The following is a 15231-nucleotide window of genomic DNA, read 5'->3' on the forward strand; positions in this document are numbered from 1 at the left end:
CAGCAGCCGGCGCACGCTCGGTCCCCAAAAGCTAACCGCTCCGGGCTGGGCTGCGGCCGGAAGAGAACTGCGTTCCGACCTAGAGTAGGGCGGCGCCAGACTAACTTGCAGGATTTTAGTCTGTAGAATCCCTTATTATTAATTTTTTCTTAGACCAACACGAGGAATCATCGATCACAATAAAGATGGCGGCAGCCGCTTTACCATGGTAATAGGGAAGTCATTCGCTAACAACCGTGGCCCTTTCATTTTAGTTCCGCCCTGTTGGGGAAGGGAAGTGCTTGGTCCCGCCCCAGCAGCGTGCTTGTTAGTTTGTGAAAGCTGGAGTGTACCAAGCAACATGAGGAGAGAGAGTCGTGGCAGTCTACGGAATGAGAGACTGCGGAGCGCTCAAATTCAAGGCGTCACCATAGCCGAGGAGATGGGGAGGTAAAGGGAGAACAGACCCCTGTCTGCTCTTGTGTAGCCCCTGGGCTCCATGCGTTTGGTGGTGAGGGAGCGAGCTGGCGGAGGGCGTCGCTACGGGGTTCTCAGAAAAGATCATTGACTGCTGGTACTCAACAAGCAGCTAAAGCATGATTTGAACTCAGATTGCTTTGGCTCGGAGACTGAATGTTTAACTGCTGTAGCTGTTGCCTCCCAGTATAACTGAGGGAATATGAGTGACTCAACATGTTTTATTACCATTTTTGGAAAAGAACTTAGAGCATCTGACTTGGTGATCCTAGGTTGGTGGCTTATAACAACGAACCACCCAAGAATAGGTCGAGGCACCTCTAACCAGGGGCTTGTTGTGCTGTCATCAGTCATTTGTAGAGAATGGATTGTTGGTTCTCTTCAACCAACCTTACTCTACTGGTTATAAAAGAGGAGGTGTGTGCAGGGGATGTTTCCTAAGCTTTTGTATATTTGGGTTTCATTTATAGGCCCCGTGCTAGTGACTCCTGCCTCAGTGCCTCTTGTCCCTCAGAGTCGTTTTCCTTCACTGCAGCAATCTTGGAGTGATACGTATCTTTAGCCTATAGGTTATAACAAAATGAAGACAAAAGATAGGGCGTCTGATGCTGTTGTTGTAGGTGTTGTGACTGAACCTCAGTTAACACAGCAACATAGGTGCAGTATGCAGAGGTGGGGGGAAAACTAGGAAAGATGCATTTCTACACAAGTGGGACTATATTTAGAATAAGTGTTATTTGGGGGAATTGTACAGAAGAGAAAGGGTGCATTGTGGAGAATCAAAGAATTTGGGAAACCACAGTCAAGCTTTGTGGGGCACTGGCAGAAAGTTCTGTGGAAAAGTCCTGAGTTGTTATTTAGTCTGGTTGATGATACTAAGAATCTTGGATAAGGTATAAATGAAGCAAGCAAAGACATTCAAGATTGTGAGGGCACAGAGACTTGGCCATAGAAGGTCAAACTTCCAAGGCTGGGGTAAGTACTACTTCATGTTTGATCTACATTTTAAGTTCCTCAAAGAGCCATGGAATAAAAGCCCTCATTGGTCTCCAGGGACTATCTGCAAAGGCAGCAACCCCTGGATATACATCACTGCATGAAGAAGATTCCAGATGGCACTGTAGCATTATCCATGTTTGGAGAAATTCTCAATGAGCAGCACCTGTAATAGCTAAGGAAACTTGGGGCTCTCAGAGAGCACCTGAATGCTGACACAGATCCTGGTCAGTATCTGGATGTAGGTTCCAATTGGCTTGCTTTCCAGAAAGAAACATTCCTAAGTTTTGCACTACTGCATTATCATACGTGTTCTGCAGCAATATTTATACTTTCTGTGAGTATTTGAGGGTTCAGCTCTGAGGCTACAATATCGAGAATTGTGCAGTCCATCAAAGCTGGTCATTCTGGTCTTTTGATTTTAGCATTTTCATTTTTTATTTCTTTTTTTTTTTGAAGATTTTATTTATTTGAGAGAGAGTGAGCGAGAGAGAGCAGGGGCAGAGGAAGAGGGACAAGCAGACTCCCCTCTGATCAGGGAGACCGACGTGGGGCTCGATCCCAGGACTCTGGGATCATGACCTGAGACAAAGGCAGACAACCAACTGAGCCACCCAGGTGCCCCTCATTTTTTATTTCTTATCTAAGTACTTCTATTCTCAATTCATGCTCAACGAATACATTTCCTATATTTGTTTCCTAGAATCCAGAAGGTTCCTGATTGTTCACCTGCTCAAGGGCTGCCTTATGAGATACATTGCATGGTAGCAGGCCAGGGAGGTAGTTGGTCAGCTGAATTGGAGGAAGATTCTCCTTGTTCTTGGCAATGGCATGGTGACCTCTTGCTGCTGAATGAGGACTGCTTCCAAACCAAGCATTGGGGAAAACTGGGTAAGAGGAGGAAATCTCTGAGTTTTTTCTCGAGACTCCAATCAGGCTTGTCTAAAACTTATGTCTTTTGGGGGGCTTGTTCTGTTTCAGGACCAGAACTCTGGGAGACTGTTGCAGTGACACGTGAAATCCAGGGTTTAGCAAAACGAAGGTGGCTATCACTGTACCACACTTACACTCCAACAGTGTGCTGCTGGGTGAACATGGCTGGACAGAACATGTGGATAATGGTATCAGGTTGGGGTAAACAGGGTGATAATGATTAAAAAGAGCTAGTATTTGTGAAGGGCTGTATAGATTACAAAGCTTTTCTACATAGGTCTTCAGTCCCACAACACTTGGGAGATTGTTTTAGTGTGCTCTCTCTATATATTTTGATTATAGCAAAGTATACATAGCAAAATATACCATTTTAACCATTTTTAAGTGTACAGTTCAGTGGCTCTAAGTATATTCACATTGTGCAACCATCATCATTATCCATCTTCAGAACTTCTTTATTTTCCCAAACAGGAACTCCGTATCCATTAAACATTAATCCCCTATTATTCCCTCCCACCAGCTCCTGGCAACCACCATGTTACTCTCTGTGTCTATGAATTTGACTACTTTAGGTACCTCATATAAGTGGAATCTTAACACTCTATTTTTACTTTTGTGACTGGTTTATTTTGCTTAGCATAGTGCCTTCAAGGTTCATCTATGTTGTAGCGTGTGTTAGAATTTCCTTCCTTTCTAAGGCTGAATAATATTCCATTGTATGTACACATGAAAATTTGGTTAGCCACTCGTCCATTAACGGACACTTGGGTTGCTTCCACCTTTTGGCTATTGTGAATAATGTTGCTATTAACATGGGAGTACAGATACCTGTTTGAGTTCCTGCTTTGAATTCTTTTGCGTACATATCTGGAAGTGTAATTGCTCGATCATGTGGTAATTCTATGTATAATTTTTCGAGGAATCGCCATACCGTTTTCTACAGTGGCTGCATCATTTTACATTCCCATCAGCAGTGCACAGGGTTCCCATTTCATCCTTACCAACATTTGTTATTTCCTTTTTTTTTTTTTTTTTTTTTAAAGATTTTATTTATTCATTTGAGACACAGATACAGAGAGAGAGAGAGCATGAGCATTGGGAGAGGCAGAGGCAGAAGCAGACTCCCCGCTGAGCCAGGAGCCCGATGTGGGGCTCGATCCCAGGACCCCGGGATCATGACCTGAGCCGAAGGCAGATGCTTAACCATCTGAGCCACCCAGGCACCCCTGTTATTTCCTTTTTTATTTTTGGAATAATAGCCACCCTAATGGGTGTGAAGTGGTATTCCATTGTGTTTGTTTAAATATTTTATTTATTTATTTGAGAGAGCAAGAGAGCATCAGCAGTGGGGAGGGACAGAGGGAGAAGGAAAAGCAGACTCCCCGCTGAACAGGGAGCCCGATGTTGGGCTTGATCCCAGGACCCTGATATCATGACCTGAGCCGAAGGCAGATGCCCAACTGAGCCACCGAGGCACCCCTCCATTGTGGTTTTGATTGGCATTTCACTACTATATTGGGAAACCTACTGTTCTCCTCTCCTGTGTGCCTCCTTTACTTTTACACAGAACACTTTACTTTTGACATTTCTGGGCACCAAATATGTGGAGATTTTTTTCCCACAACAAACAATTCTCTGCAACACCAGCTGGGTGTCCTATAATTTAACTCAATTCTGACACCTGGAGATAGTGTCAGATCCCACAGGTTAAGGGTTCAATCCTACAAGACTGCCCCTACCCCACTTCAGATGCCAATTGTAAGTTTAGGTTGTCACCTGTGCTTCTCACTGATTGGCTATAACCTTGGGTTCAGTTAATTTGCTACAGCAGCTCACAGACCTCAGGAAAACAGTTACTAACATTTACCAGTTTATTAAGGGATATGATAAAAGATACAGGTGAATAGCCAAATGAAGAGATATGTAAGGTGAGCTCTGGGAAGGTCCTGAGTGCAGGAGCTTCTGTCCTTTTGGACTTGGGATGTGTCACCTGACTGGTACCTGGATGTGTTAACCTACCTGGAAGCTCTGTGAATCCCCTACCTACTTTTGGGATTTTTATGGAGGCTTCATCACTTAGGCAAGATCAGTCATTAACTCCATTTCCAGCCTCACTTCCCTCTCTGGAGGATGAAGGGTGGGGCTGAAAATTCCAACATCTAATTATGGCTTAGTTATTCGGTGACCAGCCCCCATCTAGGAGCCCACCCAGAGTTGCCTCATTAGGGCAAAAGATACTCCTAATGCTGTTATCACTTAGGAAATAACAAGGTATTTAGGAGCCCTGTATCAGGTACAAGGTTAAAGACCAAATATTAGAATAAGAGACACTCCTTATGCTCTTATCACTTAGAAGTTATAAGGGTTTTAGGAGTTCTAAATGGGGAACCAGGTGCAGAGACCCATATATGTATTTTCTGTTATCTCATACCTAGTGATGAGTGAGGTTGAACATGTTTCCATGTGCTGTTGGCCTCTTGTATATCTTTTCTGGAGAAATGTCTATTTAAGTCCTTTTCAATTTTTTAATGGGATTGTTTTTGTTGTAGGAGTCTTTTTTTTTTATCCTGGATACTAATCCCTCGTCAGATATATAATTTGCAAATACTTTTTCCCATTCTATGGGTAGCCTTTTCTCTGTTGACAGTGTCCTTTGATGCACAAAAGATTTTAATTTTGATGGATTCCAACTTACCTATTTTTTATTTGTTCCCTGTACATTTGGTGTTACAGCCAAGAAATCTTTGTCAAATCCAGTGTCATGAAACTTTTCTCCTATGTTTTCTAATAAGAATTTCATAGGTTTAGCTCTTACATTTAGGTCTTTGATAATTTGAGATAATTTTTTTGAAAAGATTTTATTTATTTGAGAGAGAGAGAGCGTGAGTGCACAAGCAGGGGGAGGGGCAGAGGGAGAGGGAGAAGCCGACTCCCTGCTGAGCAGGGAGCCCGACATGGGGCTCCATCCCCAGGTCCTGGGATCATGACCTGAGCCAAAGGCAGTTGCTTAACTGACTGAGCCACCCAGGCACCCCGAGATAATTTTTGTATATGGTTTAGGCAAGGGTCCAACTTTATCCTTTTGCATGTGGGTATCCAGTTGTCCCAGCACCATTTGTTGGAAAGACTGCTTTTTCCCCCCCAGTGAATGGTCTTGGCACCCTTATTGAAAATCATTTGAGGGCGCCTGGGTGGCTCAGTTGGCTAAGCGACTGCCTTCAGCTCAGATCATGATCCTGGAGTCCTGGGATCAAGTCCCACATTGGGCTCCCTGCTTAGCAGGGAGTCTGCTTCTCCCTCTGACCCTCCCTCCTCTTGTGCTCTCTCTCTCTCTCTCTCAAATTAATAAATAAAATCTTTAAAAAAAAAAAGAAAATCATTTGAACATAACTGTGAGGGTTTATTTCTGGGCTATTTCATTGATCTGCATGTCTGTCTTTATATCAGTACCATACTGTTTTGATTATTGTAGCTTTTAGTAAGTTTTGAAATAAGGAAATGTGAGACCTCCAACTTTGTTCTTTTTCAAGATTATGGTGACTATTCAGAATCCCTTGAGATTCCATATGAATTTTAGGATGGATTTTTCTATTTCTGCAAAAATGTCATTAGGATTTTAATAGGGATTGCTTTGAATTTGTAGATTGCTTTCAGTGGTATTAACATCATAACAATATTGAATCTTCCAACTCATGAACATGGGATGCCATCTTTCTATTTGTGTATTCCTTAATTTCTTTCAGCTACCTTTTGTAGTTTCTGGCATTAAAGGCACCTCCTTTATTAAGTTTACTCTTCTTTAGAAATGTCCATGTTTAAGTAAAATTAATATGCAGTGTTATATGTGAGTTTCAGGAATTACAGTATAAGGATTCAACAATTCTGTGTGTTACTCTGGTCATCAAGATAAGTGTAGTCTTATCTCCTTTATTTCACTCCTCCCCCCACCAGTCTTCCCTTGGTAACCACCAGTTTTTCTGTATTTAAGAATCTGTTTTTTTGATTGCCTTTTTTTTGTTCCTCTATTTTTTATCTTAAATTCCACATATGAGTGGAATCATATGGTATTTGTCTTTCTCTGACGGACTTTTTTTCACTTAGCTTTATATTCTCTGGGTCCATCCATGTGGTTGCAAATGGCAAAATCTCATTCTTTTTTATGGCTAAGTAATATTGCGTTGTATGTGTGTACACACACATACCACATCTTCTTCACTCAACTATGGATGGACATTTGGGTTTCATCCATATCTTGGCTATTGTAAATAATGCTGTAGTAAACATAGGGTGTAGGGTGTGCATATATCTTTTCAAATTAGTGTTTTTCTTTTCTTTGGCTAAATACCCAGTAGTGGAATTACTGGATCATATGGTAATTCTATTTTTAGTTTTTTAAGGGACCTTCATACTGTTTTCCAGAGTGGTTTCACTAGTTTCCATTACCACCAGTAATGCATGAGGTTTCCTTTTTTCTCCACGTTCTCGCTAAAACTTGTTATTTTTTGTGTTTTTGATTTTAGCCATTCTGACAGGTATGAGGTGATATCTCATTGTGATTTTGATATGCATTTCTCTGATGATAAGGGATGTTGAGCATCTTTTCATGTATCTGTTGGTCATCTGGATGCCTTCTTTGGAAAAATGTCTGTTCGTGTCTTCTGCCCGTTTTTAATTGGATTCTTTGTTTTTGTGGTGTTTAATTGTATAAGTTCTTTATATATTTTGGATATTAACTGCTTATTAGATATGTCATTTGCAAATATCTTCTCCCATTCAGTAGGTTGCCTTTTTGTTTTGTTGATGGTTTCCTTCACTGTACAAAAGTTTTTTATTTTGGTGTAGTCCCAATAGTTTAATTTTGCTTTTGATTCCCTTGCTGGAGGAGGCATATCTAGAAAAATGTTGCTAAAACTGATGTCAGAGAAATCATTGCCTATATTTTCCTCTAGGAGTTTTATGGTTTCAGGTCTCACATTTAGGTTTTTAATCCATTTTGAGGTTTGTGTGTGTGTGTGTGTGTGTGTGTGTGTGTGTGTGTGAGTGGCATTAGAAAGTGGTCCAGTTTCATTCCTTTGCATGTAGCTGTCTAGTTTTCCCAGCACCATTTGTTGAAGAGATTGTTTTTTCCCCATGGTATATTCTTGCCTCCTTTGTCCTAGGTTAATTTGACCATATAAGCATGGGTTTATTTCTGGGTTTTCTATCCTGTTCCATTGATCTATGTGTCTGTTTTTGTGCCAGTATGATACTGTTTTGATTATTACAGCTTTCTAGTATATCTTAAAATCTGCGATTGTTATACTTCCAGCTTTGTTCTTTTTTAAGATCTTTTTGGCTATTTGGGGTCTTTTATGTTCCCATGCAAATTTTAGTATCATTTGTTATAGTTATGTGAAAAATGTTGGTATTTTGATAAGGATTGCATTAAATCTGTAGATTGCTTTGGGTAGTTTGGACATTTTAACAATATTGTTTCTCCCAAACCATGAGCATGGAATGTCTTTCCATTTCTTTGTGTAGTCTTCAATTTCTTTCATCGGTGTTTTACAGTTTTTAGAGTACAGGTCGTCCACTTCCTTGGTTAAGTTTATTCATAGGTATTTTATTTTTATTGGTACAGTTATAAATTGGATTGTTTTCTTAATTTTTCTTTCTGCTACTTTATTATTAGTGTATAGAAACAACAGATTTCTGTATATTTTTGTATCCTGCAAATTTATTGAATTCAATTATTACATCGAATAGTTTTTTTTGGTGGAATCTTTAGGGTTTTTTATGTAAAGTACCATGCAATCTGCAAATAATGACAGTTTTACTTCTTCCTTACCAATTTGGATGCCTTTTATCCTTTTCTTTTGTCTGATTGCTCTGTCTAGGACTTCAGTACTATGTTGAGTAAAAATGATGAGAGTGGACATCCTTTTCCTGTTTCTGATCTTAGTGGAAAAGCTTTTAGCTTTTTATGATTGATTATGATGCTATCTGTGGGATTGTCACATAATGTCTTTATCATGTTGAGGTGTGTTCCCTCCAGACCCTCTTTTATAAGAGTTTTCATTCTGAATGGATATTGAGTTTTGTCAAATGCTTTTTTTGCATCTACTGAGATGATCATATAATTTTTATCCTTTATTTTGTTAATATGGAGTATCACGTTGATTGGTTTGCAGGTATTGAACCATCCTTACATCCCTAGAATAAATCCCATTTGATCATGGTGAATGAACCTTTTATGTATTGTTGAATTTTGTTTGCTAATAATTTGTTAAGGATTTTTGCATCTTTGTCCATCAGAGATTACTAATCTGTAAATTTTTTTGTAGTGCCTTTGTCTGGTTTTGGTATTAGGGCAGTGCTGACCTTGTAGAATGAATTTGAAAATATTCCTTCCTCTTCTATTTTTTGGAATAGTTTGAAAAGGATAGTTATTTTTTTTAAAGATTTTTATTTATTTGCGAGAGAGAGGGGGAGAGCACAAGCAGGAGGAGGGACAGCGGGAGAGGGACAAGCAGACTCCCTGCTGAGCAGGGAGCCCAACACGGGGCTTGATCCCAGGACCCCAGGATCATGACCCAAGCCAAAGGCAGATGCTTAGCTGACTGAGCCACTCAGGTGCCCCTGAAAAGGATAGTTATTAAACTCTTCTGTAAATGTTTGGTAGAATTCACCTGTGAAGCTTCTGGTCCTGGACTTTTGTTTGCTGGGATTTTTTTGATTACTGATGCAATATTGTTATTAGTAATTGGTTTGTTCACATTTTCTGTTTCTTCCTGATTCAGTTTTGGAAGAGTATGTTTCTAGGAACTTATCTGTTTCTTGTGGGTTGTCCAGTTTTTGGCATATAATTTTTTGTAGTAGTCTCTTAGCATTTGTATTTCTCTGGTGTTGGTTATAACTTCTCTTTCATTTCTGATTTTGAGTTTTCTTTGTCTTTTTCTTGATGAGTGGCTAAAGGTTTATCAATTTTGTTTATCTTTTCAAAAAACCAGCACTTAGTTTCATTATATTTTTGATTGTTTTTTGGGCTCTATTTCATTTACAGTTGATCCTTGAACAGTGTGAGGGCTAGGGGTCCCAACCCCTGCAGAGTCGAAACTCTGCATACAACTTTTGACTCCTGCATAACTTAACTACAGATAGCCTACTGTTGACTGGAAGCCTTACTGAGAATACAAACAATTGATCGACACATATTTTGTATTTATGTATTCTATTCTTACATTTAGGTAAGCTAAAGAAGAGAAAATGTTATTAAGAAAATTATAAGGAAGAGAAAATACATTTACAGTATTGTACTTTATAAAACAAAATCTGGGGGCTCCTGGGTGGCTCAGTCAGTTAAGCGTCTGCCTTCAGCTCAGGTCATGATCTCAGGTCCTGGGATCGAGCCCCACATTGAGCTTCTGCTTGGTGAAGAGCCTGCTTCCTCCTCTCGCTCTGTCTGCCGCTCCCCCAGTTTGTTCTCTCTCTCTTCTCTCTCTCTGCCAAATAAATAAATAAATAATCTTGAAAAAGAATAAACACAATCTGTATGTAGGTGGCCCTGCACAGTTCAAACCCATGTTGTTGAAGGATTGACTCTATTTTTCTCTGATCTTTATTTTTTCCTTCTTTCTACTAACTTTGGACTTTTTTTGGTTCTGTTAGGTGTAAGGTTAGACTGTTGGAGATTTTTCATATTGAGGTAGTCCTGTATTACTGTAAACTTCCCTCTTAAAACTGCTTGGGCTGTGTACCAAAGATTTTGAACCGTTGTGTTTCCATTTTCATTTGTCTCCATGTATGTTTGATTTCCTCTTTGATTTTGTAGTTGACCCATTGGTTGTTTAGTAGCATGTTTAGCCTCCACGTGTTTGTGTTTTTCCCTTTTTTTTTTTTTTTTTGGTAATTGTTTTCTAGTTTCATACCATTGTGGTCTGAAAAGATACTTGATAAATATGATTTCAGTCTTCATCAATTTATTGAGACTTGTTTTGTTGCCTACATGTGATTTATGCTGGGGAATGTTCCATGTGCACTTGAATGTGTATTCTACTATTTTTGGATGGAATGTATATATCTGTTAAGTCCAGCTGGTCTAGTGTGTTGTTCAAAGCCATGGTTTCCTTATTGATTTTCTCTCTGGGTGATCCATTGATGTATGTGGGCTGTTCCCTACTCTTACTGAATTACTGTTAATGCTTCCCTTTAGGTCTGTTAATACTTGCTTTATATGTTTAGGTGCCCCTCTGTTAGGTACATATATATTTATAATTGTTATATCCTGTTGTTGAATTGATCCCTTTATCATGTAATGCTCTTTTTTGTCTCTTGTTATGGTCTTTGAAGTCTGTTTTGTCTTATATCAGTATTGCTACCCTAGCCTTTTTTTTTTTCCTTGCTTTATGTGGAATATCTTTTTTTTTTTTTAAAGATTTTATTTATTTATTTGACACAGAGAGACACAGTGAGAGAGGAAACACAAGCAGGGGGAATGGGAGAGGGAGAAGCAGGCTTCCCGCAGAGCAGGGAGCCCAATGTGGGGCTCGATCCCAGGACCCTGAGATCATGACCTGAGCCGAAGGCAGTCACCCAACCAACTGAGCCACCCAGGTGCCCCTGGAATATCTTTTTCTATTTCTTCACTTTCAGTTTGTATGTATCTAGGTTTGAAGTGAGTCTCTTGTAGGCAGCATATAGATGGGTTTTGGGTTTTTTTATCCATTAATTCACCCTGTGTCTTTTGAGTGGAGCATTTAGACCATTAACATTCAAAGTAATTATTGACAGGTGTGTACTTATTGCCATTTTTTTGTTAATTGTTTTCTGGTTGTGTTTATAGTTCTTCTCTTTTCCTTTCATCTTCTCTTGTTCTGTTCACTTGTGATTTGATGACTTTCTTTAGTGTTATGCTTGGATTCCTTTCTCTTTACTTTTTCTGTATCTATTATAGGTTTTTTGTTTATGGTTATCATGAGGTTCATATGTAACATCCTATGTATATAGCAATCTGTCTTAAGTTGATGGCCACTCAAGTTCAAACACATTCTAAAGACACTACATTTTTACTTCCCCCACTCCACATTGTATGTATTTGATGTCATATTTTACATTTTTTTATTTTGTGCATCCCTTAGCTAACTTTTGTAGATACAATTGTTTTTACTGCTTTTGTCTTTTAACCTTCATATGAGCTTTATAAGTGTTTGATTTACTACCTTTACTTGGTTTGCTTTTACCAGTGAATTTTTTTCCTTTTATAATTTTCTTCTAGTTATGGCTTTCTCTCTTCCACCTCAAAAATTCCCTTTGACACTTCTTATAAGGCAGTTTTAGTGGTGATGTTCTTTTATCTTTTGTTTCTGGGAAACTCTCTCTCCTTCAGTTCTGAATGATAACCTTGTGGGTTGAGTATTCTTGGTGGCAGGTATTTTCCTTTCAATGCTTTGAATATAACATGCCACTCCTTTCTGGCCTACAGATTTTCCACTAATAAATCAGCTTATAGTGTTATGGGATTTTCTTTGTACATAACTATTTGCTTTTCTCTTGTTTTTAAAAGATTCTCTTTATTTATTTATTTGAGAGAGAGAGAGAGAGGAAAGGGAAAGAGAAGGTGAGGGAGAATCCCGAGCAGACTCTACGCTGAGCACAGAGCCGACATGGGGCTCAATCTCACAACCCTGAGATCATGACCTGAGCTGACTGAGATCAAGAGGTGGATACCCAACTGACTGAGCCACCCAGGTGCCCCTAAGGAGTCTCCTTTTATTTTTAACTTTTTGACATTTTAATTATGTGTCTTGATGTGGACCTCCTTGGGTTCATCTTGTTTGGGGCTCTCTGAGTTTGCTGGACCTGGATGTCTTTTTCCTTCCCCAGGTTAGGGAAATTTTAGCTATTACTTTTTCAGATAAGTTTTCTGCCCCCTTCTCTCTGGGTCTTCTCCTTCTGGGACCTCTCTAATGTGAATGTTAGTATGCTTCATACTGTCTCAGAGGTCCCTTAACCTATCCTCATTTTTAAAAAATCTTTTTCCTTTTTGCTCTTCAGCTTGGGTGCTTTCCACTACCCTGTCTTCCAGATCGCTTGATTGTTTTTCTGTATTTTTTAATCTGCTCTTAATTCTCTGTAGCATATTTTTTCTTTTTTTTTTTTAAAGATTTTATTTATTTATTTGACAGAGAGAGAGATAGCGAGAGCAGGAACACAAGCAGGGGGAGTGGGAGAGGGAGAAGCAGGCCCCCCGCTGAGCAGGGAGCCTGATGAGGGGCTCGATCCCAGGACCCTGGGATCATGACCTGAGCTGAAGGCAGATGCTTAACGACTGAGCCACCCAGGCGCCCCTCTCTAGTGTATTTTTCACTTCAGTTATTTTATCCTTCAGCTCCAATTGGTTCTTTTTCATATTTTCTGTCTCTTTGTTGCTGTTTTCACTTAGTTCATCCATTCTTCTCTCAAGTCTGGTGAATATCTTTATGACCATTACTCCGAAGTCCTTATCAAATAGATTGCTGATCTCCATTTCATTTAGTTCTTTTTCTGAATTTTTGTGTTATTCTTTTGTTTAGAACATATTCTTCTGTCTCCTCATTTTGTCTGAGTCTCTGTGTTTGTTTCTTTGAATTAGGTAGGTCAGCTATGTTTTCTGGTCCTGAAAGTAGTGGCCTTATGAAGAAGGCATTTTGTGGTGTCCAGTAGTGCAGGCTCCCTGGTCAACAGAACCAGCCACTGTGGGAGTGTCCCCTCTGTGGGTTCATATGTCCTCCTGTTGTGTCTGGTACACTCGGGGGCATGGCTGGCCCTCAGCCCTGTTGTCAGCAATGACTGGTGTGACTGCTGCGAGCATGCTGGTGGTGCTGGTAGGTGGAATTAGTTCCCATTGTAGCTGGCTGAGAGGCTGGGCTATAGATGCTGGTGGCTCTTGGGTGCAACTGTCTCTTGGTACAGCTGGCTGAGTGGGCTGGCCAGAGTGGCTGTGGGTATGCTGCTGGATGGGGCAGGAATCCTACCCTCCTCCCAGGGCAGAAGTCACTTTGTAGGGGTGCCTGTCCCAGGCTGGGCTACCTGCCAGGCGTGGTGACGCAGTAGTTGCTTTGGAGGGGCTCCTGCCAGGGCGGGCTCGTGGGCGAAGACTGAGGCAGGGCAAGCAGTGCTAGCAAGGTAGATGGAGAGCATCAGAACTGCTGTCCACCAGCGCTGGGCCAGCTAGACTGAAGGAGGGCAGGAAAAATGGTGCTGCCCACCAGCACTCCCGTCCCTGGGGAAAGTTCCAGGAGATCCCTGTGTCTCCAGCACATACCTAAAATTAGTAAATCTCCTTCATGTATAACACAGGTGTTTTTCAAACTGCTGTTTCCATGCTGAGTCTCAGACCGAGTGTAGAGGGTGCAGAGCGAAGTCTCAGTTTCCTAAAGCCCCATGGCTTTAGGAGTCAAGCCCTGGAGTCAAGCCCTGCTGATTTTCAAATCTTCCAGTTTTGAGTCCTGCTGATTTTCAAAGACAGACATAATGGAGGCTCTTCCTTTCGGTGTAGTTCCCCAGGGCTGGGGGGTGCCCAGTCTGGGTCTTGATCCCCTCACTCCTCAAAGGAGAGGACCTCCATGCCTGTGATATACCTTCTGCTTGTGGGTCACCCTGGCAGGCATTTGATTCCTGGCTATGTCTCTGCCCCTTCTACTCTTCTCAATATGGCCTTTTTTTTTTTTTTTTTTTTGGTAATGTCATTGGCTTTGGGAGGATCTGTTCTTCCAGTGTTTAGGTAATTTTCAGAGTGCATTGCACTACATGAAGTCATTGCCTTAGTGTGTCTTGGAGGAGGTGAGCCCAGGATCCTCCTACTCTGTCATCTTCCTTGTCTTCTCTAGTTTTTTTTTTTTTAAATGTCAGTGTGGGTCGGGGATGGAAGGCCTAGACAGAGCTTCCTAGTCTGCTAACTTGCAGATGTCCCCTAAAACAGAGTATCTATTTTATAAACAGGGATATCAAAGCTCAGATAGTGACTTGTACAAGGTTACACAGTTAATAAGGATAAAGGCTGGAATTTGACTGTATTTCTTTCTCCAGGTTTTGTGATTTTTTTAAAAATAAACTTTCTATTTTAGAATAATTTTAGATTTACCAGAAAAGTGCAAAGATAATACAGAGAGCTCCCATATCCACCCACCCTCTGCCCTACACAGTTGTCCCTTTTATCAACATGTTAGATTAGTATGCTCTATTTGTTACAATTAATGAACCAATACTGATAAATTATTCTTAACTGAAGTCTATACTTTATTCAGATTTTCTTACTTTTAACTTATTTTTTTTTTTCTATTCTAGGACCCAGTCTAGGATACCACATTACATTGTTGTCATGTCTCCTTTGGCTCCTGTTGACTGTGGCAGTTTCACAGAATTTCTTTGTTTTGATGACCTTGACAGTATTGAGGAGTACCACTCAGGTATTTTGTAGACTGTGCCTCAGTTGGAATTTGTCTGATAGCTTTTCTCATGATTAGACTGGGTTATGGGTGTTTGGGAGGAAGACCATTTTTATCATGTCATGTCAAGGCCTTGATCAACTGGCCAAGGTAATGTTTGCCAGGTTTCTGCTCTGTAAACTTACTTTTTCCACTTTATATACCAGTTAAGAAGGGTTGGGGAAAATTAAGTTCTACTTCCTGGAGGGTGAGAAGTTACATAAATTATTTAGCATTCTTCTGTAGGAAGAATTATTTGTTTCTCAGATTGTTTCAGCTTTGGGGTGCCTGGGTGGCTCAGTCGGTTAAGCGTCTGCCTTCAGCTCAGGTCATGATCCCAGGGTCCTGGGATTGAGCCCCACGTCAGGGAGCCTGCTTCTCCCTCTCCTCCCCACTCATGCTC

At 40.5% G+C, this 15231-nt stretch overlaps 1 protein-coding gene across 5 annotated transcripts in view; it reads left to right on the plus strand.

The window, feature by feature from the left end:
* Positions 1-99: 99 nt before the first annotated feature.
* LOC118522285 (tRNA wybutosine-synthesizing protein 2 homolog) overlaps positions 100-15231 on the plus strand; it is a 52248-nt gene continuing 37116 nt past the window's right edge. For 2 of the 5 annotated variants that reach the window (XM_078065111.1, XM_078065110.1), the window contains exons 1-4: positions 100-429; positions 2156-2343; positions 2434-2580; positions 14689-14810. In XM_078065111.1, the coding sequence (XP_077921237.1) occupies positions 206-429; positions 2156-2343; positions 2434-2580; positions 14689-14810 (681 nt within the window). In that variant the 5' untranslated portion in view covers positions 100-205. The remainder of the gene's footprint in view (positions 430-2155; positions 2344-2433; positions 2581-14688; positions 14811-15231) is intronic. The other 3 variants (XM_078065113.1, XM_036071225.2, XR_013444788.1) reach the window with 3 other exon arrangements.

This window comes from Halichoerus grypus, chromosome X (assembly GCF_964656455.1).
Source record: "Halichoerus grypus chromosome X, mHalGry1.hap1.1, whole genome shotgun sequence".
In the NCBI taxonomy this organism is placed as follows: Eukaryota; Metazoa; Chordata; class Mammalia; order Carnivora; family Phocidae; genus Halichoerus; species Halichoerus grypus.